A 22,450-nucleotide genomic window follows, 5' to 3' on the forward strand; every position below is an offset into this window, starting at 1 on the left:
GCATATCATGGTTTTGTGTGCTTGAAGTAGAGTTAAAATATGACAGGAAATCACAAAAAAATAGGATATATCCATAAAATACAACCAAAAGTGTTCATTGTCCAATGTTATTGGAACTAGTAAAAAATTATGATGACCAATGTAATGAAAACCAAGTGAAGCTGGAAAATACAATGGTTTGATCTCCACCAAAAAAAAACCCATGATGCAGCATATATAACGATGGGATTACTAACGCACAGACCCAGCAGGCAAGACAAAGGCTCCAATGCATGTGTCATGTTTCTAAGCAATAATGCAAAGGAAATTATTTGTTACTTTAAGAAAAAACACATAGTTTAAAAGATTTATTTTCCCAAGAGAACAAAATTACAAGAATATCTCAGCAAAAATTACCGAAGTGCAATTATGTCAAATGAAGATTCGTTAAAGCATCATATCAGCTCACCCCTCTCACGACCAAAATTAAATCAGGAATTTCAAGAGGTGAAGTCTTAATAATGACTTCAGTAATGGATACCTGTGTGCAATGTTGGTGATACAACTAGCAAGAATATTTGCAGAATTACCTTAACCAATTATGCTGTCATGTAAAATTGAATACTTTTGCAGAAGATATTGAATGTCAATTGTTTAACAGAGTGAAAATATCAAGCTGGTTTTTAATGTTGTTCCACAAGTCAACTGACACTTGCAGTGCAGTGTTTTCTATTGTTGATGTGAACTCTTCCTTTGAGTGAGCAGCTGGCAGACGGAAATTTAAGTACCATGGTCAAAGTGATGAGAGCCACACTGGGTGATCAGGCAACATGTTACTTCGTTCACAAAGAGGTACTCACAGCCAAGAAATCGATGCAAGAGTTGTTGATGTGGCAACTAAAACAATGAATTTTCTGGAAACATACTCTCAACTCTTGCACATTTGCTGCTTTATGTGACTGGCTGACCACCATCACTGGATTTACCCCACTAAAGGTTATTGTCTGCCCTATAGTGTAATGCAGTAAATTGAATATATGAACTGTGGGGTGAACTTGAAGTCTTTCTGTCTCAAGAGTTCTCTGATGGAATACTTTTGATACTTTCAGTAGCTTGCATCGGTCCATGCACATAAGGGTACTGAGTGTGTGTGAAATGTTAAATGAGATTGTGGCTTTTAAATGGAAACAAAATCCGAAAAGAAGGATTGAGGTGTAATTATTTTGCATCAAAAGCTACTGATGATAACAAAGAAATTACTCTCTAAAGTAAAATAGTAATCTTCCATTTATAAAATCAAATCACCTAATATTCAAAGAGTATTACCTCGTAGATTCTAATCCATGCAATTGAAAACATTGGATTTGGGACACATTCTTATATGTACACATCAGGACCTTGTTGTTGACAAAATTAGAGGACCGGTTGCTCTATTTATTTATCAAGTGATGATGGCCTGGTTACAGTCAAAAACTGACAATGCCTACTTTCTAGATCAAAATCAACCGAGAATATCCAAACTCGGTGAATGTACAGTTAAAATCTCAGTACTATTCCATTCCTATCTTTGCAAAAGTGGCTTTTTAGTGACAATTGCATTTATAACTAATTACTGAAATATACTGAGTGGTGGAAAGGTGCTCTGGATATCTTTGCCAGCACTCATTCCTGGAAGGGAAAACTTGCATCAGCATCAAGTTCTGAAATCTCTTTAGGAGTAAGTGACGGAATCATTCCTTTCACAGAAAGTGATCTTGATCTTGTATTTGTATCTTTAATTATTTTACACAAATTATGTACTAGTACCTGCAGTTTATTGGGAATATGCAATGAAAGTAAATCCCTCTATCGAAGAGGGATTTAAAAAATAAAAACCTTGCCCAGACCATGTACAATGGTTTAAACATAGAAACATAGAAGATAGGAGCAGGAGTAGGTCATTCGACCTTTCGAGCCTGCTCTGCCATTGAGTGAGATCATCGCTGATCTTAAAGTTCAGTACCCCATCCCCACCTTCTCTCCGTAACCTTAACTAGTATAATTCCGCAGAGAAAAATATATTTTTGAAACTTCTTAACAGTACTAAATAATCTGGGTTTCAGATAATTCACCTTAATTCAACTCCAGTATGAACATTTTCATTTAATTTCAAGTTCATATACATAAATCTAACAATAAAACTAGACAAAAATAGCAAGGACTTTTAAAGACATCCATATTTAAGTAGATAACTGACTATTTTTTAATCAAAAGGATTGAGAAGCCTTGTTATAGACCACTTGCAGAAGCATCTGATCGAGCTAAAGCTGATGACTGTCTATAATCTTCTCCACAACACAATAGGACCTATTGACCCAGTATATTGAACATTTTCTCTCCATTCTACAATATGTATTTTTCATGTTTATATATTTCCACGACATTGATAAATGTCGAGACAAATATGTATTTTCCATTTTTGAACAAAGCATTGCAAGGTCAGTTAAAGAATAGCCGATTGGAAATAGACACCATTACACCTCTCTCTTGTATTGATCGTCTGACTTCATTTACTGAAAATCCTCAGGGACCTAATATTCAAAATATTTTCAACAATGACTAATTGAGCTGCTTTGGTACAATTTGTAACTTTGGATTATCTAGTTTTTGAATGCAGTACCTTGTTACTAATTCATAATGAAATTTGGCACTAAAGCTTCTTAAGTTACTAAAAGTATTATTACATTATTGAATTTCATGTGTAGTTTGTGATAGTGGATGAGAAATTGAAATGTTATCCAACATATGAAATAATGACACAATGAACCACAACCATACATTTGAACTTAATTGATTCCTGTCTTCTTCAGTAAATTGAAGGACAGTCTGTTTGAGTGATAAAGAACAGCAGATCACTTGCTCTTAGCCGAACTATTATGCATGATGCACAGTAATTTTATGCATATTGAATGATTACTTACTTCAGTTAGCTTTGAAAACCGCATTTTCTTATTGCAGCTATTTTGTTGATGAGCTAACTCAGTGGTTTTCAAACTTTTTCTTTCCACTCACAACTGCCTTAAGTTATCGCTATGCCATAGGAGCTTTGTGATCAGTAAGGGATTGCTTAAGGTGAGATGTGGGTGGAAAGAAAAGGTTTGAAAACCACTGTTTTAATTGACTCATTATGTGCACGGTTTCATTACTCCAAAGGAAATGGGCCAATGACAGTTTTTCTCAAGCAAAATATTTCAGTAACAATTCAATAACAATATTCCCTTCCCACTCACATACCACCTTAGGTATAGGAGTGGAAAGAAAAAGTTTGAAAACCACTGAGTTAACTGATCTCACTGGACATCAAATTTCTACAAAAGATTTGCTTCTTGAAAACAATTAGGGATTATAATAGGCAACTTCAAGATGAACGCAAAGATAATTTCAGATTTGCTGTATCATGTAAGAAGCTGGAGAAACATTAAATGAACTTTTATTGAATTTAACATGTTTAATCACATGACGCCGACACATTGAATGAGTTCAATTGACCTAAAACTCTTTTGCTGCTGATTTTCATTTGTACTCAGCATCTGATGCCTCTCATGTCAGTGTCCAACAATAGTCGGCCAGCATTGATGGATTCCAGTCACCCTGATATCACTTTTCCATAGTCTCTACCTCCTGGTAAAACCTTTTACCACGTTCGTCACTGACTGCACCAAGATCAGCAGGGAAGATGTCCAAGTGTGAATGAAAAAAATGAATTTTCAGTGACACGTTGGACTTCGTGGTTTTGTCTGCTTGAAGTAGACAAAACATGACAGGAAATCACACAAATAGGTTATTTCTAAAAAAAAGTGCATGATAGGAAAATGTATCTAAAATATTACTAAAGGGAAAAGCTTTCAGGATGTATTCTTTAAAAAATTGCAAATGCTGGTTTTAAAATATGATTCTCTCCACAGGACGGGCACTGCTTCGGCTAAATGGCGAAAAGCTGGAGCGGATGGGAATAGTGCAAGAAGGTCAAAGGCAAGAGGTACTTCAACAGGTTCTTCAGCTGCAGGTACGAGAGGAAGTGAGAAACCTACAGCTACTTAGACAAGGTAAATTCAGCTCCATAATGTAGGCAGATCTACTTCTAGACTCTCAGCAAAACTTGGAAGCCAGCATCTCTCCTGCGCAAAAACATTGCAAGTGAATTGGGCATGCGGTGCAAATACAGTAGAAGTCCAAAAATTTGGATGACAGAAATCCAGACCACCAAGGAATAAGGACTTTTTGAAAACTCTCAGATTTTAAAAATTAGTGGGCTTTTGTGTGAATGAATGCGTACATGCATGTGTAAGCACCACTCAGTAGCAACAAGCAACCATGCTTAATACGAATATCTTATCACAAATAAATTCATTTTCACACTGTTTTTCTTTTGCATTGTACATTTTTAAACATTAATTTCAAGCATTACACACTTTTTTGTAGTAAAAAAATGTTAACATGGCTTTATTTTTCTTTAAAACTGCCTGTTTTTATAAACGAATCATAATGCATTTGCTAATGAACAAAACAGGGGTGCAGTACTGCTGGAGCTCACTCCAGGCACCTCAGTTGTCACTGTTTTTGGTTAGCTCCGGCACCTAAAAATTTAGCACTGCACCACAAGAATATACTATCAAATTTATCTCATCTTTATTCTCCTTAAATTTGAATTTTAAAAGTACTGCCCGAGAATACAGAAAATCCAAAAATCCGGACTGATCCAATCCAAATCTGGATTTCAGGCCTTCTACTGTAATGCAATATTTATTGTTGTCAAAAATTAATGCAAGATTACTCTTGGGGAAGAAAAACAGTAATGGATGCTGCTCATCTGAACTGGAAACAAAATGTTGAAAATGGACAGATCAAGGACCATCATTAACAAAGTTAATGTTTCACATTGATGACCTTTCATCAGCTCTGTGATCTATTTTAACGGCTGAATGTTTGTAAATTTGTGGAACTTGCCTCGCCAACAATTTTGAGAGTTAGTAGCCTATCTAAAATCTAAATAAAAGAATTCATTGTTCAGGCTATGCCAAGGATTAGTTTGGGTGATTTACAATACATAGTGCCTCGTATTATTAAACATCAATTAATGGAATATTAACATTTCAGTAGGTTTTCACGTGATTCAATGGTGAATAGTTTATGGATTATGTTTATAAGAGGGCAATAACAATATTAAGCTTTCAATACAATTAGCTTTTCCAGTTTATAAAGCAAATGTCTAGTGTATCTTTGAAATTGCATCTCCGTGGGAACCGTATGGAATAAGGAGATGGCGGAGTTTTGCCATTTTGGGATACTTTCTTGAAACAGATGGTTAACTTTCCATTACTGTTGAACATTACTGTTCAATCCACAAACTCCCAATACACTGAATGGGGCACAACCTTCAAGGTTCATTACAGGACCAGCAATCAGCTTCCTTTACACTGATTCGGTTCAATGCTGAACCCAAGCAACAGCATTCCTTTAAGGCAAAGCTTGTCAGTAAACCCCACCCATCAGCTCACAAAGCTTTGATGAATGTTTCAATTGGAAGTAACTCATGTCCCATTTGTCTTTCTCAACCCAAAGACACTTGTTAAGGCAAAATATAATATGGCCAATAATGCATACATTGGGTATTAAAATTCTGAATGTACTGAAAACTGGGCCGATATAGGGGAAAACAAAATGAGATTAAGGTAGGATTAGAACGACAGGTGTTCACTGTTACGCCGAAGGGTCTGTTTCCATGTTGTAGGATTCAAAAAAGTGCACATCAACTTGGAGAGAAATGGCAAAAAAAGTAATGCGAATCTCTATGAAAATAAATGATCTAGCTACACATAATCAAAATTGTAAACAAGGAACATTCAGTAATGAGTCATTGCTTGAATCTGGTAATACGAAATGATCAACTGGATGGAAAATGTGTCATATGACATGAAGTAATTATAAAGTTTTTCCTCCTCATTGCTTTTATTAAAAAGACAAAACAATTTTAGACCAGTTATCACCATCATATCCCAGAAGATACATTCAATATAAAATGTCTGTGAATTGAGTTTTCAAATTCATTTACTAATAATTGTAAGCCTGATGTATGTGAAATGGATGCCTTGCAATGTTATCCTTAATATGTATAGCACTGCATAATACTAGCACCAAACATTGTTACTGACAACTTATAACAGTTTACTGGAGGAGTTTGTTTTATATTTTCATGTTCCATGTTAAAAATTGAACATTGGGAGGAAGTAGTTGGGTACTTTGGGCTAATATTGCTAAATGTCAAACTATTTAGAATGTTGCTTTTCTTTGGCTTGGCTTCGCGGACGAAGATTTATGGAGGGGGTAAAAGTCCACGTCAGCTGCAGGCTCGTTTGTGGCTGACCAGTCCGATGCGGGACAGGCAGACACGATTGCAGCGGCTGCAGGGGAAAATTGGTGGGTTGGGGTTGGGTGTTGGGTTTTTCCTCCTTTGCCTTTTGTCAGTGAGGTGGGCTCTGCGGTCTATTGCTAAGATATTGCTAAATATACAACATAAAATATTGGTGCCTCAAGTATTTCTTCTGAAGTTAAAATTAGGCAAACGTTGAGACAGAGGAAAGATGCCATCCACCTCTATTTTTGGAACCTTGGATGCATAAAGAAAACATGTCATTGCCGTCACAAATATACACCCATAAGACCAGAAGATGTTGGAGAGGAAATACAGTAGGTCATCGAGTCCATAGAGTCTGCTCTGCCATTCAAATTATAGCTGACATATTTTTCCTCTCAACCTCACTGTCCCGCCTTCTCCCCACAACCTTTGACATCTTTATGATCAAGAACCTATCAACCTCCACTTTAAATATACCCAACGACCTCCACGGCCACCTGTGGCAATGAATTCAACAGATTCATCATCCTCTGACTGAAGAAATGTCTACTCATCTGTTATTTCTGAGGCTATGCCCTTTGGTATGAGACTCTTCCACAACTGGAAACATCTCCTTGTCCACTCTATTCAGTCCTTTCAATATTCAATGTGGTCCCCTCCCCCATCCTTGTAAACCCCAGTGAGAACAGGCCCAGAGTCATCAAATGCTCGTCATGTTAATCCTTTCATCCCTGGGATCATTCTTGTAAACTCTCGAAGGCCAACACATCCTTCCTTAGATATAGAGCTCAAAACTGTTTAAGCAGAATTGGTTTAGCAATTTTCATACTTGTTTTCAACTGTCGAGTCAAAAAGTCAACCATACCTTTCAAACCTATAAATTATGTAACCATAACAATAGACTTGAATGTCAATCCTGGCTTTGTTCAGTTTGAATGCGTAAAATTTACAGATTTGTATTTCAACTTAATTTCAAATTGTTTTTGTCGCAAAGCAAAAGATTCAAAAGTATGATACATCTAGAATTAAAGAACTCAAAGTAAAATCCCAGTTTATGACCTCAGATGAAATCAAATACTGATGCAACTATTTTGCACACAATATTTTAAACTTATTAGTGTAAAGATTTGCAGGTGCTCTATTAAGGTAATGTTTTATTAATCTGTACAAAACATCCTGGCTCTCCACGCCCTTTGGACAGCTATTCACTTCCTATTTAGTTCATTTAATTCTTGTCTTTTCTCCTGCTTTCCAAGAAGCACTTATCCTTACTTCATTAGAAGCTATGGAACAAAGCTACAACTTTTGCAATGCAAGTAGGAAGTATTATATTTCTTCACGAGTAATGTGGCATTGTAAATTATGACTGTATTCCAATAATTTTATTGAGTACAGGTTAGGCACACAGTGAAAGAATTTTCATGGACCACGGCAAGATCATGAATAATGTCTAATCAACAACTCTGCATCGTTAGTTTCCAGTTAATCTCAAATATGTAAACACTGAATCCAGCATTTACTGTATATTCCAGGAGTAAAGCACAAAAGTCTGCAGACACTGTGATTGAAGTAAAAACACAATGCTGGAGAAACTCAGTGGGTTAAACAGGGTAATTTGTATAGCAAAGATATAGATACAGAACCTTCATTTCAGGCTTGAGCCTTTCATCAAGGTATGAGCAAATGTAGGCAGGTGTCCAATGTTTGGGTGCTTGTCCACATTTTGCCCATACCTTGATGAAGGGCTCTAGCCTGAAACGTTGGTTATGTATCTTTGCCTCAGAATATAATATAGGAGACTGCTTGACCTGCTGAGTTTCTCAAGCATTGTGTTTTACTATATTTAAATTCCTATTGATTTATTATCTTTTCTATGTGGCTTTATAATCAATTCATGATTTATTTATGTTAGAATAATTATAAATGCTAACATTCCATTAGTTAAAGAGCCAGGGATAGAAATGTTTTGTTGCAATGAATGAAAGCCTGAGCTTGACCTTTAAAATATTGTGTTCCTTTGTGAGAATCTTACTTTAGAAAGAAAATATTTCTCTTAGGCGGTGTGGTGTACAGTGGAGCTTCTCCAGAATTTTACCAGCACACCAATAATTCAGTTGTGAAGAAATGCGACACAAAATGGGTTCGCATTCCTTTAATTGTAGTGAGCTAAAAGGTGATAGGATTCAGGAAATTAAAATTTTAAATGATCTATTGGTCCACAACAAGGGATTATAAACTTAAAACCAGAAGCAGAAATGATAACCAAATTCTTTTTTTCTGCAAAGAATGTTGAAACTCTTGCAAATCCAAAATGCAAGCTCAATTACTAATTTTAATATCTGAAATCAATATATATTTAATTGGACAAGGATATGAAGAATTATGGAGCCCATACTTTTGAATGTAAGCTCACTATATTTTGGAACAACATCGAGCCTTGAACGTCTTCCATGATTACAGTAATTTGAAACTTATTAGTGCCCCGAGGTTCAATAGGACTTTGGAAACCTTGGCAAACTTCTATGATGTGTAGTCGAAAGTGTGCTGACCAGATGCGTCACAGCCTGGTATGGGGGCACCAATACATCTGAGTGGAAAGCCCTGCAAAAGATAGAGGATACAGCCTAAGTGAAAACTCTCCCCACCATCAAGAAAATCTACAAGGAATGCTGCTGCTGTCGGAGAACAGCAGCCATCATCCAGGATATGCTCTCTTCTTGCTGCTGCCATCTGGAAAGAGGTCTAGGTGCCACAAGACTCACACCACCAGATTCAGAAACATTTGCTACCCCTCCACCATCAGACTCCTCAACCACAAACTCAATCAGAGATTCATTTAAGGGCTCTTACTTTGCACATCATTTATTATTGAATATTTATTTTTTTCCACATTGCACAGTTTGTTAACACTTCTTTTTTTACATTTAGTTTCCTTTAACAGGGCCGTTCAAAGCCTTTGCAGAGCTGATGGCAGTTGATGGCTATATCTCGGCTTCTCGCTCCCCACGGGTCAGCACCAGTGGCAGCGTTGCTGTTACAGCACCACCATTTTTCTAAAACAGGGTTTATGACTGGATCTAAAAATTGTCAGATCTGTTTGGCTTTTCAACTCACTATTCTAATCAGATTGAGATGTTCAAAGAGGTAGGATTGTGTAAGTTTGATATATAAAAATATTTAGCGTCTGTGTTCCAGGATTTTTGTTTGTTCAGAAACTGGCATATCACCATTAATTTTGCTATGGGGCCAGGATATCGAGTTTGTACAGCAGACCTTATGTGAGTTATTCAGCAAACTGCAATTCTGGTCCAGTGCATACATGGTTTTTTTTTCTTTTCACTATTTTTTATTAACATTGAAATTTCACATCCAAAAATACAGAGTACAGATGAATATATGTAAAAATTCAAAAAGATACATTACACTCAAGTTTTACCATTTCATCTAAGGTACTCCACATTTTAATCAAACAGATTATATTGATATTATATTATTTTATTCTAAAAAGGAAAATCTAAACCCATTACCAAGAAAGAAGCTGTTTGGCCAAAAACAAAAGTTGTTATCAGAATGATTAGTCAACATTTCTACCTTCATAAGAAATCAAAGATGATAAAAGTAATTCAAAAAGGGTCCCGACAGTGTTTGAAAATTAAGCACCTAATCTCCTCTAAGTTTAAACATGACATCACGCAGCCATTGAGCATGGTCAGGTGGGGTAACATCCTTCCATCTGAGCAACACCACCCACCTCGCCTTAAGAGAAATGAAATAGGTGCAGCTCAGATGTTGTTAATGTTATGTTACTCTCTCCAACAATACCAAATAAAGCAGTTAAGGGATTAGGTTTAAAATTAACTTTAAAAAGTGCAGAGAAAGTTTGAAACATTTTGATCCAATATTTCTCAAGAATCTGGCATGTCCAAATGAAGCGTCTCCATTGTTGCACTTATCACAACAAGTTGATACATCCACATAAAAGGGATAGTTTGACGTTGGACATTGAAACCCTATGGACTACTTTAAGTTGTAGGAGAGAGAAGTGTGCACATAAAGAAGAGGTATTAACCAATTTGAAAATTACATTCCAAGTTTCTTCAGGAATTAAAAGCTGTAGGTCCTGTTCCCAGGCTTTTTTTTAAATTGTAATTGAGGGAGCCTCTCTTATTCCCAAAGATGTTATGTTCTGGACTGTTTTACTCACTTCATGCTTACGTTTGATTCAAAGCCCAAATTTAAAGCAAATATTGATTGCATCACATACAGAACATTTCTTAATAAATGGCTATTCTATATTTAAATTTTAAAAAATTATTATAGTAGATTAAATTTTGACATACAGCACAGTAACAAGCCCTTCCAGCCCACGAGCCCGTGCCATCTAAATACACCAATTTACCTGCAAACCCTGAATGTTTTTGAAGTGTGGAGGGAAACCAGAGTACCTGGAGGAATCCTATGCAGACACAGGGAGAATGTACAAACTCCTTATAGACAGCGCCGGGTTCGCACCCAAGTTGGTGGCGCAGTAATACATTGTGCTAACCACTACATTAACCATGCTGACTAAACTTATTTTTATACAATAAAATTAGAGTCCAATTTCATTTTAGGTGTGCTGTGAAGTATTTCATTTCTGAGGCAAACCATAAAGCAGCAGACTATATCTAACAGTCTTGGCATACCTAACTGTCATTCTTCAAGGACAACTGTCTCAGCTTACTCAAAACTGGCAAAGGACCAGTTGCAGAGATTTTCCATCTGTAACCTGCAGCTGAGTTGCAGTATAAATATTGCATATATATTAGTTCCAAGGTCAGCATGGTCTTCAACAGTTTTTAATCAGCATTAACTGTCAAGCTATAACTGTTAAATGTTGTTCACTGTACACTGAACGACAAACTTGTGGAGCAGGCAACTTTGATATCCCTTTCCATTGGAGTATTCTACCCCACAGGCATTCTTCCCCAGATAGAAGAGCCAATTAGTGCTCTACTCCTCATAAAAAAAACATCCTGCCTGTCAGTAGACAGCTCAGAGGTGCAGATTTTTACTTCTGCTGCCAATGGCCTGGTTCAATCCTCAGTGCTTCTCTATGGAATGTACAAATTTTCCTTATGAAGGCATGGGTTTCATCCCAGATTGTCTGGTTTCTTCCCACCTTCCAAGGTGCTGCTGGTTTAGTTGGTGTGGAGTGGAGTGGTAGAATCTGAAGAGATTTGAACAGGGCGTGGAGAAATAACTAGCAATGTGAATGGAATTTCTCTGTGAGACGTTAAAGATTCGATGGACTTAATAGTCTACTTTTTCATGCTGAAAAGGACCATGAGTTGCTGGGATGAAAGTTATATGAACAGAATTTATTTTAACTCTCACATATTTGTTTAGATATGTGCTCCTTTGAATTGAAGGTATATATTGAATAGAATGCCAGAACTGAAGAGAAGTAATATCTTGAAACAGGTCTGGATTAAATGCTAACAATTGACTATTAGAAATCTTGGTTCAAGCTAGTACTTTGTTGCTAGAGGTATTTGTATCTCGCCAGATTCCTTAATAGATGCTTGCTTTCTCCTCGCTCGACCCCGGATCCTTCAAACAGCTCCCATCGTGTTAAATGTGATTTAACAAGCCATTTCTGCTAGGCATATTGTTGATGTTAAAGTGGATGAAGCCCCCTCACATCTGTGTCTTTTTATATTATGTTCCATTTGAGGGATGAAGAGCGGGAAATTTTTAAACCAAAAGTGAATTTTTTTGATAAAGCATACAGATAAACCATATGGGATCTGTGCAGAGTATATCCTATTTACAGTATGTTAAAGTGTATTTCATTCCCAAAACCTTTAACTTTTTTGGGAGATTATTACATAGGCCCCACCATCTTGATGATGACAGGACCCATCACCTTGGTTTTTCCTCCATAAAATCTCTGTGATCTAAGCTTCAGAGTTCTCAGCACATGATGGTGCCCATCTGCAGTGAATGTGCCCGGCTGCAGCATTCACTTGTGAATAGTTCATTGAACCAGTCACATAGAAAGGACTAAACAGAACAAATTGCATCTTTGATCAAACTGATCATGTTGAAGTAATAGTCAATGTTTGTCCAAGCATGCATCATCGGCGACCACTCAGCAGCAAATTCCTTTGTTATGCAGCTCTGTGGGATGAATCTTCATGAAGACCACTGCATTCCCTTCCACACCTTAGTAAATGCACAGTCAACAAGGTTATAAATGACTGCACCACAAATATCTGGAGAACATTGTACCATAGGATTGAGACTGTGGCAATTTGTGAAGATCTGGCATAAAAGGAAATTCTCATCACAATCCATGCAAAGACCTGATGCTTGTTTGGAAGTTGTGGAGATAAGGCATTCTGTTCAATGACTTTGGCAGTCTGCTCAAGGAATCATCCAAAATAATCCTTCTACAGAGACTCAAGGCCATTCCATGCAGACCGCTACCTAGTTGACTGCTGATCAAAGGATTATTTTTCCATGGATGAATGGTGCAGCAAGATCTAACTAAGCTTAATGTTGCAAAGCAGTGAGGACCATCCTTAGCAATGGGCAGAACAGGGAGATCTTCAGAAAATGGTGATACTTGATATTTGTACACTGACACTAAGTACAGCTTGACATAGTCTCATACACAGATGGCCAGCAGAGTGACTGATGTATTGGAAGTAAGCTATGGTGACTGTCACAATGCAGGATTGGGGTATGGGCCACACCAACATCAAGTTTAACAACACGGAGTATCTCAAAGTTCAAATAGATTGTCCATCACATACAATCTTGAGATTTTTTTGCCTGTGGGCTAGGTAGTATTTCTATTTGTTGGAAACTGTAAACTGAACAAGAGGAAAGATACATATGCGAAAGAGAAAAACATAAACAAAGAAATAAATGTAAGCAAATTGACAGAAAAAAATTCAGTAATTAATAACGTACAAAGTAAGTGTCCTTAAATAAGTCTGTTATTTAGGAGTCTGATGGTGGAGGGGTAACAACTGTTCCTGAACCTGGTGGTACGAGTCTTGTGGCACCTAGACCACTTTACTGATGACAGCAGTGTGATAGTACAGACCTATCACCAATGTATATAGTTACAGTATCTAGACTGTGCTTACAGTGATTGGCTGAGAGCTAAGCCACGCCTACTGTCTGGGCCTTAAAGGGTTGTGTCCCTAGCCAGGTCGGATCATTCCAGACTGGTCGGCCACCTGTGAAGAGCTCCTGTCTTTTGCTAATAAAAGCCTTGGTTTGGATCAACAAGTCCTTGGTTCTTTCGACGAGCTCTACAAGTAGTGAGAACAGAGCATGTCCTGGGTGGTGTGGATGATGACTGCTGCTCTCTGACAGCAGTGTTCCGTATAGATTTTCTCAGAAAGTTTTGCCTGTGATGTACCGAGCTGCACTGACTTTTGCAGAGCTCAGAGGTATTAGTGCCCTCCCAGGCCGTGATGCAGCTCATTTTCTTCCCTTGCGCAAAATCTTCACTACCTATGCTATCTTGCTTCTGATCTATATTATAGAGTTGAGGAAAATGTGACCTAAAATCATTTCACCCTTTAAAAGACTCATTTCCTCATTAACTTGCTACCTACTTAATTGGAAAAATTTAAAAGAAAATGGCCAATTATCTCATGTGGGACTGACCACCATTCTGCTTGCAATTAGCAACATAAATTACTATGAATGAGCGTAAAATAAATCAGTTTAATTGAACTATTAAAATCAGTGGAATGAGCATTCACCAGGTCCTGTTAAGGGTATCCAATTCTGCAGTCAGAGTTCAGCTCTGCTGTCCTCCCAGGTAATAATAACAAAGCATTAGTGTCGCACGTTTTACATAAATCATTCCATGACCTCCGAAAGCTGAATTTAAAAGCAAGTCTTCAGAGGGGTCACCAAAATTGGAACACATCAAGGGGTGCCCCAGTGTAAATCAACGTTACTATCCGTATTAATGCAGATATGAGAAATAATTTAGGAACAGAAAAATATCATGCTGTTTAAATGACATGACATTTTGATTCAGTAAGTTCACTGAAAATGCCACATTCCTGCTTCAGTGAGAATTGTTGGAAATTATCATATAATTTATAGCTATAACTAATGCACTGAAGCAATAACTCCTGCAGAGCACTTTGAATTATCGGAAAAATGATATTGAGCTGCATGACAAGCTGATAGCTTTGTAGCCGGGCTTGATGAATATTCTTCTCTGGGATCCTCACACATTTATTAACACCAGACATGAATGTGTCAGTTTTTCAAGTTGCTCATTTCTAATAATTTCAATGTCAAAAAAAGAATGGTAAATTTGTGAGGCACAATGGAATGAACAAATTTTAAAAAAAACTCAGAAAAAGTACGAAGTTGGCACCTGGATGCATATTTCTCTGATACAGAGACTTCCTTTAAGTGGGAAACCAATGATTGTTGGAAATCAGGACAGAGTTTAAAAAAAAAAGGTAATGCATATCACAGCTCTCAAATGTGTTGCAAAATAATAATCTTTAAGAGAAGCTAGGCCCCATCCTGTCTTTTCCTTGGCTAATTGCAATGTTTTGAGATGGAATCTAGGCCTTTTACCTTGCTATATATCTTGATAACATTTTATCTCATACATTGAATCGATATTGGTTAATCTCAATTGGTAGGGTCTGGGCAATATATTCATGGATTCAATCCTTGAACTGAGATTTAAAAAAAAAAGAATTGTGTTCCATCTTATAATATCTTTCTTAATTTTTTTTATCTATAGGTAAATAATTGCATTCCAATAATTTTGCCAAATCTTTTGGCATAATGACAACCAAATACTTACAGACACTGTTTCCAATGCCCACAGATATCTACATTCAATTTCTCTTGGTGGGTTATAGTTTATATGAGAGTAATTAGAGTTTTATCTATATTAATCTTGTATCCTGATAATTGACCACATCGTTCAGAGAATTGCATCAGTTTAGGTAAAGAGTTATGTTGGTTGCCCGAAATGTATCAAAATGTCATCTACTTGACAGGCCAATTTATGCTCTCTCCCTTTAATAGGATTTCTCCTGATATCCTCATTCTGCCTGATGTATTGGTTTCAAATATTAAGCAATGAGTAGTGGTGACTGTGATACTACAGATCTATCACCAATGTACATAGTGTATATAGTTACTGTATCTAGACTGTGCTCACAGCGATTGGCTGAGAGCTAAGCCACGCCTACTGTCTGGGCCTTAAAGGGTTGTGTCCCTAGCCAGGTCGGATCATTCCGGACTGGTCGGCCACCTGTGAAGAGCTCTGGTCTTTTGCTAATAAAAGCCTTGGTTTGGATCAACAAGTCTTTGATTCTTTCGACGAGCTCTACTCTGTCTCATACCCCTTTCTAGTATAAAACTATTTGATAAATATCCATTAATTTTAATCCTAGCAGTAGGATTATCATATAGTACCTGTATAGTTTTAAAAATTGTATCACGTAAGCCAAATCTATGTAAAACTCTGAACAGAAAATTCAAATTAACTGAATCAAATACCTTTTCAGTGCCCACTCTAATAATTATTGGTTTAATTTTCTTTTTTTTTTGTGTTTGATCCATAATGAGAATTGTCCTTGATTATGTTTTTGGATCATTTTCAGGACTCGCTACAAGTGGGATCAATGTTCATATTCTAGGGGAGATCCAAATGACTGATTAATATAATTGTTTTAATTTTTTAATATTTTCTTTTATTAGTCCTCCCAAGCAGTTTCTGCATAGATCTGTTCTTTGATCATTACCTGTGATGTGAGACATGAAAGAAAGCCTCTACTTCCTCAGGAGTTTGCGGAGGAGCTAGTGGAGTTGTTCAAGTGAACCGGTACGGACTTGAAGGGCCGACATAGCCTGTTTCCGTGCTGTAAATGGTTATATGGTTATATGGTTTCCGTTCAATCTTTTCATTAGAACTGGGAAACATGGGAGAATTTTCAGAGAGCAGCGTGGAAACTTGGTGCAAAGCCGAATAATTTTTTTTATTTGTGCGGTATGTGTGAGACAAAAACTAAAAGGTGAGGGATGGGACCTGTAAAGGATTGAGATCCCATAAAGAGACCCACATAAACCTAAACAAGTTCCAATTTTCTTTATACTTTGAATTTGGAAAACAGCATGAGGTTAAAGGAGAAGTGACTTAATATATGGATAATGTTGAACCAGAAGGATAGTGGTAGAGATTGGGCATCTCTTTAAGGAAGAAATGGTAAATTTCTCATTAAGGACATTTACTTTGCACATTATTTATTTCTCAATGGATCCCGCAGTATGATAGAGATGCAGAGGAATCAGCCATTGATGCAAAAAAGACTCTGTAAGACCATCAAATTAGAAATTGTTTAATTTGCAAGTCGGAGAAGGCATTTCAAGTGTCATTGAGATAGGTGAGAAGTGACTGGATGAAAGGTAAAGGATCCATTATTGTCATGTAATACGACATGTAGAATGTAACATACGTGAAATTCTTTAACTTTTATCTACCATAAGGCAGACAGATTTGTCACTTTGTCCAGTGCCCCTCACAGAAACCTACAGCACTGATATTCCTAGGTGGTCTCCCCTCCAAGTACTGACCAATCCTGTGCCTACTCAGCTTCTGAGATCAGACAATCCCAGACATATTCTGGCAAGAGAAAGAGTCGAGTCAAGGTCTTCTGTGATGATGAGAACAAGTGTGGTGGGTTCGAGAGCTAACGTCTGAACACACCTTAATTATAAAGAGTTTATTAATATGCAGGGGTTGTCGCAACAGGGGTCTCACGCACTCTCTCTCTCTCTCACACACACACACACACACCACACACACACCACACACACACCACACACACACCACACACACACACACACACACACACACACACACACACACACACACACACACACACACACACACACACACACACACACACACACACACACACACAGCAGATGAAACTAAACAACCGAGAGGTGCTACAATCTACAATACCCACAGAGAGTGTAAAAAGACAATATAAAACAATACCTGCCACCCCTCAAAAACCAGCAGGCAATGGCACCGTAATCAATTGCAAATATGTTACAAAGTTACAATAAAGGATAAATGATAACAGTACTAAAGGCATACTCCAACTATAGCTCCCCACCCTTTAATGGTCCCCACCTTTCAGTAGTAATGGTCTCTCCAGCTTCATCTCTGACTTACCACCTGGAATGGAGTGAGGATTCGTTCCTCAGGGGAAAAGAGAAAGATCTTCTCCACATGAACTTTATACAGCAGCCAGCTGGAGGGGCCAGCTCAGGTATGCCCAGAATAGGTAAGTTGATTAAGGGGACCAATGGGAAGTGATCACTATTAAAAGAAGCCAATAGCAAGTTGGGTGTTCACCTGTGAGCAGACTAAGCCTTGATTGGCAGGTGAGGTCCCTTCTGACTGGGATCCTGCCAGAGAGGGTCTCATTGTTACATCTAATTGGTCAAGTTTACTTGAGGAACTTAGAAAGGAATAGAAGTGGATTATGTGTGTTTAGGGAAATATGTGCTAATGGCTCTGAAAGGATAATGAAGCTGGAGTCAAAGTGATGCTGTAAATCCTTGAAAATTCACAAATATCCAATGGATTAATATTTATGCACCAACTCCATGTATCAGTCAGAACAACAAATACAATAGAGATACATCTTTTAACTCTTTATTTGGGAAGTGTTTTATTGGATTGTATATATAACTAACTACATCGATGGCACAGTTGCCATCTCTCTTAGACCTGATGTTTCCATAAAGTTTATGAATAACTGGTTGAATATATTGAGTGTAAGTACTGATAAAACTTCAAGGAAAAAAAGACTAACATCAGTCCACAGATCCAATAGTTGTTTCTTCAACTGCTCTGTTGCTGTCATGGAAAAAATGTGGAGTTCAGAGTGATTGATGGAAAAGGTTGTCCTCTGCATCTACTTCTGCCTGAAGTTCAATAGCAATGTCAGCAGGTACTGCAATTCCAATAAAAATAAAGACAAAGAATGTGGCAGGAGCAAAAAAAAAATGAGGTGCCATTGAGGTAACGCTTAGAGCTGAAGGATTCAACAATTTTGAATCACGACCATTTGCTTCTGCCTAACATGAACAGACTTTAGATTCAGATTTTGGTGATGCTATAGTTGGCATTGAGTTAAGGAAAGCTAAGATTTCCACTCCTGCTTTTTACCCTGCGCTTGTTCTCAGAAAATGTGTACTATAGTTGAGGACAGATATAGGTTTGGCGTGATACATGTGGTTTGGTGGTATACAAATGAAGTATCTATGTTCAGACTTGAAGGACAGGTCATCAACCTGAAACATTAACTCTATTTCTCTCATCACAGATGCTGAATGACATGCTGTGTTCTCCAATATTTTTGTTTTTATTTAAAATTTTCAGCATCTTCAGGTTTTTTTTTTTGGATAGCTCTTGGTAATGTGGCCAACATCTTTGTAATTATTCTTCTCAATTAATCATTCAGTGTGGGGGGGGGGTGAGAAAATCAAGATGACTGGAAGGTAAATGATAGGACAATTATCAGTATGTAATCAATTATTGGCTCCATGGACATTTTACCTGATTTCCTGTTCAGCAAATTTACACATCAGTCAAAATCTGAGAATTCAGTTGACATTTATGCCTTCCTGTTGTCAGTGCTATTCATTCTCTGTTTCTTTTCTTTCAGCTTCATTTGACAATGGCTCCTAGCTGACACCCCTTGCTATGATTGAGTGGACCTTCAATACCAAGGGATAATCTGTGAAGAGTAGATTTGAAACTGGAAAAATGTGCAGTGAATTAATCCAATTGAGGAACTCTGGTCTAAGCTGATTGCAAATCGTCATGAGGCAGAAAACAAACATTTCTTTTATAGTTTTTAATTAAATACAAAAATCCGTTCTGCTGTTCATGGTGATTGGGAAGTGTTACTCTTCACTCATTCATTCTGCTGCATTTGACATCCATCCCGGCTAATAGTTTGTTGTAACTCCAGGTAGGGAGATCATTATTTTTGCAACAAAATGAAACTGCTCTTGAAATATTCAAGTCTTCAGGTCTTCTCCAGAGTTCCTCTTAACCTACAGTGTTTTTTGAGTTATTGCAAAGTTATCTCTGAGCTTTAACTTTTCATAACATTAAATATTGATCGGTGAAAAGAATGCCCCATGAAAATACTAGTAACATTTCAAAACAAAACCATCCTGTTGCTCTGCCAATGCTTGGTTCCTTAAAAAAACTGGAACAAGATCAGCTGTCAATAAGTGGTTATCTGTAAATCAACCTCCAGTCTGGTACAGAAAGTCACTTTTGGTAGGTCTGGACATATATAGACTTTACTTAATGGGAGTGAAGTACATAAAGCATCATAAAAAATGGGCAGAGCAAGTATTTTAAGTCTGAAAAAGTGGTAAATGAACAAAATGATGGAAACTTTAGAGATTTTCATCAAAAGCAAACAAATTTAAATGCAACAGATATTTCCATATTAATATTGCATGTGACTAAGAAAGAAGAATGATCTTGGTGTGTAAATATACATGTAAATAGTTGTTATACAAGTTACTGATATGAACATCTTATTACATATGAAAGAGATTTTGCATTGACAATATTCAACAAATATTAATTCAAGGGACAGTTTTAAAACAATTTTTTAAAATAAATTCTGCTGAGAATTCCATATTGAAACATCTGCCATATCTATGCTGTCACCTGGCTTTATCTTTTGCTTATTTAAAGTAAAAGGTCCAAAAAGGATCCTCAGTATGGCCCAGTAGTTACTTTTATGAGATACTGCAAATGCAGATTTGAAAGACCTGTGATTTAACATTTCTGCAGGATATATGTAAAAAAAATGTAATATGTATCATCTCTAAATCCATTATAAATCTTTAAAATTACAATTCTTGCATCATAGCAAACAATGAAGAGCATTAAATAAATACCATTCACTGTGATCTGGAGATGTTATCGCTACTTGAAGTGGGCAGCAGACTCAATCAATTCTGACTCTAATACTTGGAGCTTATTCCAAGATCATCATAGCCAAGGCTAAATATCCCTGAAAGGATGACTCCCTGCTGAGATCATGGAATCAAGCCTTGTGTGACAACATTATGTAGCAAATAATCAAAAGCGCCTCTGCATTCATGATTTGATCAGCAGACTTTCCATTTTTTCTATTTGGCAGTTGATATAAATCAATTTTGCGTTGCAGCTTGTTCTGTCTTTTTAGCAATAATAACCCAGAAAACTAAGCTGAAAATGAAAATAAAAATTGCAGATGAAATAAAATCAGGTCAGCGAACATCTGTGGAAATAGTTAATATTTTGGACCAAGAAAAAAAGTTAATTTTTTAACAAAAGGCTGAGGGTTGCAGGGGAGAATAGATTATCTCTGATAGGATGAACCCAAAAGACTCCGTGTAGAAGCTAGAAGCACATGATACTTCATTGACCATGCAATGTGTTACAAATAGTTAGGCTGAAAACTGAGCCAAAATTATGAATGGCAGAAATGGTCAGTGCTGAAACAGATAGGAAAAAAAGTGATTTGGCTAAAGTTGGAGAGTTCCTCACTGAACAGTGAAACATGTCAGACAGTTCCCTAAACTTGCTCTGAGTTTACTTGAAATAGGTCAGAATGGAAGTGAGAGAGAAGTTTAAAATGGTGGGGATCAGGAGGCTGAATATTTGCTTCAGTCCAAATTCAAATTTACCCCTTTGGACTCTGGGACTATGGGTAAACTACAGTATGAATCAGCTGGTGGTTGGGTATAAAACCAGTCCCAGAAAATGGGAATACGCAATATATCTGCTTATTGGTACTCCCTGAAAACAGGGGAACATGGAGTCCAAAGGGTTTAAAAACACTGATCATAATGAGAGAATTTAAAATTGGCAAAAAAGAATAAAATAATTAAAAAAAGGTAGTAATGAGTGAGCACAGGATTAGACTCAAGGCCCTCATGTAGCGATGAGACACAAGTTTCTTCTACCAAATTAACTTGTCAATTTCAAACCAATTTCTTGACAGCACTGAACAACACCTAACCATGTCTAAAGGGGCAGTTCAGGTGGCAAGGATGGGTTCTTAGAATGTAATCTTGATAGAGTGGAGTGAAAATTAGAGGAGTAGTTATGAATTTATAACCCCGACCCATGTTCCTACCCATCAAAAGTACAGCCTCACTGAGTTATATAATCATCTTGATAATCTTGTGATGGGATATAATAAGATTGGCTTTCTTCTCAATGAGCAAAAAAATATGTCAGTGGTTCTCAACCTTTCTCTTTCCACTCCCATCCCACTTTAAGTAATCCCTATGCCATTGGTGCTTTGTGATTAGTAAGGGATGGCTTAAGGTGGCATGGGAGTGGGAAGGGAAGGTTGAGAATCTCTGCTCGAGACCCAAATGTTACTGAAATATTTTGCTTGAGAAAAATTGTCAGTGGCCCATTTCTTTTGGAGTAATGAAACCGTGCGCATAGCAAGTCAATTAGGTACGATTAAAACAAACTTTTTCTTTCCACCCACATACCACCTTAAGCAATCCCCTACTCTTGGCTTGGCTTCACGGACGAAGATTTATGGAGGGGGTACTAATAACAGAGTATATAGCATAGGGAATACAAAAGTGGTATGTGAGTGGAAAGAAAAAGGTTGAGAACCACTGGCTTAAGTAAAAACTACATGACATGTATGTATCCTGGATATAAATGGCCATTGTGTTCATGAAACAGTGAAATGGTCTTTTCTTTGGCTTGGCTTCGCGGACGAAGATTTATGGAAGGGTAATGTCCACGTCAGCTGCAGGCTCGTTTGGGGCTGACAAGTCCGATGCGGGACAGGCAGACACGGTTGCAGCGGTTGCAAGGGAAAATTGGTGGCAGCACCTCATTATCTTCAAATTCTCAGTATCAGCCTGAAACCTCCATCTCCAACTTGATTGGTTGGAGGTGAGGCTCCTCTATGGGTCAGTGGAGAAGTTAAGATTTTTGAAATGCCTTTGAATACATCCTTGAATCTC

General features: G+C 37.3%; 1 protein-coding gene and 1 long non-coding RNA gene across 5 annotated transcripts in view; one reads left to right on the forward strand and one right to left on the reverse strand.

The window, feature by feature from the left end:
* LOC138737274 (sterile alpha motif domain-containing protein 10-like) overlaps positions 1-4,087 on the forward strand; it is a 48,706-nt gene extending 44,619 nt beyond the window's left edge. The window contains exon 4 of the mRNA XM_069888027.1: positions 3,924-4,087. Within this exon, the coding sequence (XP_069744128.1) occupies positions 3,924-4,087 (164 nt within the window). The remainder of the gene's footprint in view (positions 1-3,923) is intronic.
* A 15,034-nt stretch (positions 4,088-19,121) lies between these two features.
* Positions 19,122-22,450, reverse strand: part of LOC138735667 (uncharacterized) — a 53,001-nt gene continuing 49,672 nt past the window's right edge. For 2 of the 4 annotated variants that reach the window (XR_011339855.1, XR_011339853.1), the window contains exon 4: positions 19,122-19,498. This is a non-coding gene — a long non-coding RNA (uncharacterized lncRNA). Of the gene's footprint in view, positions 19,499-20,053; positions 20,679-22,450 lie in introns of those variants that run through there. The other 2 variants (XR_011339856.1, XR_011339854.1) reach the window with 1 other exon arrangement.

Source organism: Narcine bancroftii, chromosome 6, assembly GCF_036971445.1.
Source record: "Narcine bancroftii isolate sNarBan1 chromosome 6, sNarBan1.hap1, whole genome shotgun sequence".
Lineage (NCBI taxonomy): Eukaryota > Metazoa > Chordata > Chondrichthyes > Torpediniformes > Narcinidae > Narcine > Narcine bancroftii.